This window comes from Cenococcum geophilum (genome assembly GCF_001692895.1).
Source record: "Cenococcum geophilum 1.58 unplaced genomic scaffold K441scaffold_13, whole genome shotgun sequence".
In the NCBI taxonomy this organism is placed as follows: domain Eukaryota; kingdom Fungi; phylum Ascomycota; class Dothideomycetes; order Gloniales; family Gloniaceae; genus Cenococcum; species Cenococcum geophilum.
The window spans coordinates 2824418-2828089 of record NW_027137571.1 but is presented as its reverse complement, the minus strand read 5'-3'; the positions used below and the strand labels follow the sequence as shown (position 1 = coordinate 2828089).

Below are 3672 nucleotides of genomic sequence, written 5' to 3'. Positions count from 1 at the left end.
ATATATATATATATACATATATACACAGACTATATTGTCGACCGAGGTGGTCCTAGTGGCAATACTATCCAGCGGCGATAACGCATACTTTTAAAAACTCTCCCTATACCTTCGTTAAATAATTAAACATTCCTTAAACAAGGGTATGGCTGGCCGCCCTCCCTGCTGGTAGCGACTATAGTGCCAAATCACTTTAATTACCGTTAGGTATTTCTCGTAAGCATGCTTACGCAGCTTAACCGTTTCGCATTTGCACCGGTTTTAGAGTCTGGACTTGCTATTACCTATATGACTTACTAAATATAGTAGCTTTAAAGTCCGGTCTCCATATTCTCCATCTACTACTCATTCAGAGTTTCAAGTGACGCCTCTGTGTAAGGATGCTGAGGGCCAAGGATCTGTTTTCGTAGCTGGCAGCATTTTCGCATTAGGGAAATGGCATCTTCATTACGGCTTTGGGACTTCCACGTGTGTGCTAGATTATTTATACTGGTTAGCGTGTCTGGATGCTCCTCCCCAAGCACCCTCTTTCTCGTCTTTATCACTTGCACCTCTAGCTCTTCAGCCTCCTTCCACCGCCCTTGATTCCTGTACGTTGACGCCAGGTTAGCCATACTGCTTAGCGTGTTTAGATGCTCCTCCCCAAGCACCCTTAAATATGTCTCCATTACTTGCACCTCTAGCTCCTCGGCCTCCTTCCACCGCCCTTGATTCCCGTACGTTAACGCCAGGTTGGCCATACTGCTTAGCGTGGAAGGATGCTCCTCCCCAACCACCCTTAAACTTGTCTCCATTACTTGCACCTCTAGCTCCTCAGCCTCCTTCCACCGCCCTTGATTCCCGTACGTTGACGCTAGGTTATGTATGCTGGTTAGCGTGGAAGGATGCTCCTCCCCAAGCACCCTCTTTCTTGTCTTCATTACTTGCACCCCTAGCTCTTCGGCCTCCTTCCACCGCCCTCGATTCTTATACGTTAACGCTAGGCAAGCCATGCTGGTCAGTGTGTCTGGATGCTCTTCCCCAAGCACCCTCTTTCTTGTTTCCATTACTTGCACCTCTAGCTCTTCAGCCTCCTTCCACCGCCCTTGATTCCTGTACGTTGACGCTAGGTTAGTCATAATAGTTAGCGTGTTTAGATGCTCCTCCCCAAACACCCTTAAACTCGTCTCCATTACTTGCACCTCTAGCTCTTCGACTTTCCTCCACCGCCCTTGACTCAAAAACGTCGATGCCAGGTTAGCCATGCTGCCCAGCGTGTCTGGATGCTCCTCCTCAAGCACCCTCTTTCTCGTCTCCATCACTTGCACCTCTAGCTCTTCGGCCTCCTTCCACCGCCCTTGACTCCAAAACGTCGACGCCAGGTTGGCCATGCTGCTTAGCGTGTCCAGATGTTCATGCCCCAGTGCGTCCCTCTTAAACTCGAACGTTCTTCGGTACATTTTCTGGGCCTTAACAAAATACCCTTGATATTCCAACACTCGGCCTAGGCATTCGAACGCCTTAAGTGTGTTGATATCATTATCACCATTCCACTTTTGACGGGCGATTACCAAACGTCGAAACATCTCGTCCGCAGACTTGTATCTACCTTGATCCATAAGTACCATGCCTAATTCGCATAATGTATGCAAATTTTCTAAGTGGTCCCTTCCATGCGGTGTTTCAAGGATAGACAGTTCCTGCCTAAGACGTACTTCGTCCTCTTGTCTATATCGATACTAGACTGAGCCTGTGGGCGGTTGTTCTATTTGTATCTGTAGGGCATGTTCCCAAAGATATTGCGGCAAGGAACCAGGTTGGGCTGTCAAGACTTCCGGAACTAAGATACTTCGATAGCTAGGAGCTGGGCTCTGTCCTGTAAATTTGTTGTTTGAAGATCGAACGATGCTAGAAACCGATAAAGCGGGAGAGGAGCGGTATGGACTTTAGCTAGTAGAAGGCAAACCTCTTACTGCGAAAGTCGGAGTTCTAACAGAAGGTGTAGGGCTTGGAACCGGGGAACCTCTTTCAGAGATTGTCCAACAATCAACCGCGGATGGGGTAGCTATAGCATGTCAGGGCAACTGTTCTAGGGAATAATAATTCGAGACAGTTTCTTACATGTAAGAGGACTCGGAACATACAAAGTGCTTTCAGCAATCCCGTTTCTCTTCATCCATCGATCAATCTTATTAGGCTCCACCATATTTTCTCTTACAACGAAAATAAGCTCTCCCTTATTAGTCTCAACAAGCTTCCTTCGCTGTCGTTTCCGTGCAATCGCTTCCATCTCATCTGTCTTGACCTTCTTGTCCAAGCCCCACTGACTTATCCGTGTTCTATATTGCCGTAGCCTTGCAAAAGGTCAGCCTAAGTACTAGGGGAAGATAAGAATCACCTTCCCCAATCTAGGAACAAACATACTCAGCTGTAAAACCGAATTCCTTCTGGATAATATCTTTCACTTTCGGAAGCGGTAGATTTTGCGCAATATGGAGCTCTATGATACGATCTTTGTAAGGTTCCCATGCATCGGCGCGCAATGTCGGAGCTTTTCGCTTTCGTTTATTGATCGGTGGACCCATGGGCTCTGCAGGTATATCCTGGGTATTTCCGAGATGCTGGACATTTTGCGGCTCGGTAGTCCAGGGTGTTGGCAATAGATTGAATAAATGCGTGTGGGGGAGGGTGAAGGCAGATTGTTCATGTGCTGGATAAATGCCATTGAACTCCGTAGCATGGCTTGGGAGGCCTTGGCTCAGCATGGGATATGATGGCCCTGATGCATGATAATTGAAGAAAGTGAGTTCGGCTGTTGAATGTTCCGCGTTGGTAGATTGCTCCATGTCTGGGCCATGTCTATCAGCTCGGTTTCTTACATATTCTCTAGAATTTCGACAATTTACTTTCTCAGTACTCGCAAGACAAAGAAGTTGAGGGAGAGATGTGAGGTTGCGTAGGCCGAAATTCCAAGGGGCGGGCAAATAAATATTAAATCAGTTACGACAAGTCATTGCAGCGGGGTTTTGATAGGTCATTACAAAACTCCTATTCTCCCCCGGGCGCACCGGCCAGCTCGTGAGCACTGGCCACATCCTGGCCATTCGAGCAAAAGTACAATCTGCTTGACGAGGGCCATAGCTTACACACTACATGCCGCATGCGCATGTACAGCGTCTCTTCAATTCCGGCGGTTAGCGCAGCCACATCTGCACGGCTTTTTTGTAGGGGAAGTTTTGGTATTTTTGCTGTTTAAGGGAAAGTTAATAAAACGCGCTAACCACCGGATGCGCCAGGAGGCTGTATCAAGGGAATGAAGGCTGAAACAATGTCGACTCGCCATTCCGTTGTTGTCCACTTACCACTATGTGCTCCGTGAACTTCTACCAAAAGTACTCTTTACGCCTCGTTTCGTCCCACAATAACTGCCGACGTCGACGTCAGCGGTTGGATAACTACGGAGGCGTGGGTCAAAAGTTCCTGGCCTCCCTGCACCACAAATAAGCCACAAAACCGCTTTCTTGGCGTTCCGGATTAGGAATGAGGCTGGTATCCCTTCCCACGCTGGTTTACATCCACGCATATCGATAAGGGTTTGGCCAATCATAGGCTCTCGTTTGACTGAAAGCTTGACTACCTACATATATCCGCAAGCGGATATCGCTAACCTTTTTTGTTAAAAAGTTGATTCTA

General features: G+C 47.7%; 2 protein-coding genes across 2 annotated transcripts; both read right to left on the bottom strand.

The window, feature by feature from the left end:
* Positions 1-253: 253 nt before the first annotated feature.
* On the bottom strand, positions 254-1766 carry K441DRAFT_51609 (TPR-like protein). Its single transcript, XM_067642112.1, has one exon. It carries the CDS (start codon positions 1605-1607, stop codon positions 342-344), a length of 1266 nt encoding a protein of 421 aa, XP_067506121.1. The 5' UTR covers positions 1608-1766; the 3' UTR covers positions 254-341.
* Positions 1767-1830: 64 nt separating this feature from the next.
* K441DRAFT_607870 (uncharacterized protein) lies at positions 1831-2744 on the bottom strand (the record flags this gene model as incomplete). Its single annotated transcript, XM_067645455.1, has 3 exons — positions 1831-2044; positions 2101-2333; positions 2404-2744. The coding sequence occupies 3 exons, from the start codon at positions 2742-2744 to the stop codon at positions 1926-1928; spliced, it is 693 nt and encodes a 230-aa protein (XP_067506120.1). The 3' UTR covers positions 1831-1925.
* Between the last annotated feature and the right edge of the window lie 928 nt (positions 2745-3672).

Coding starts and splice junctions, on each gene's coding strand:
- K441DRAFT_51609 (XM_067642112.1), bottom strand. CDS start 1,607: ATGGTACTTATGGATCAAGGTAGATACAAGTCTGCGGACGAGATGTTT.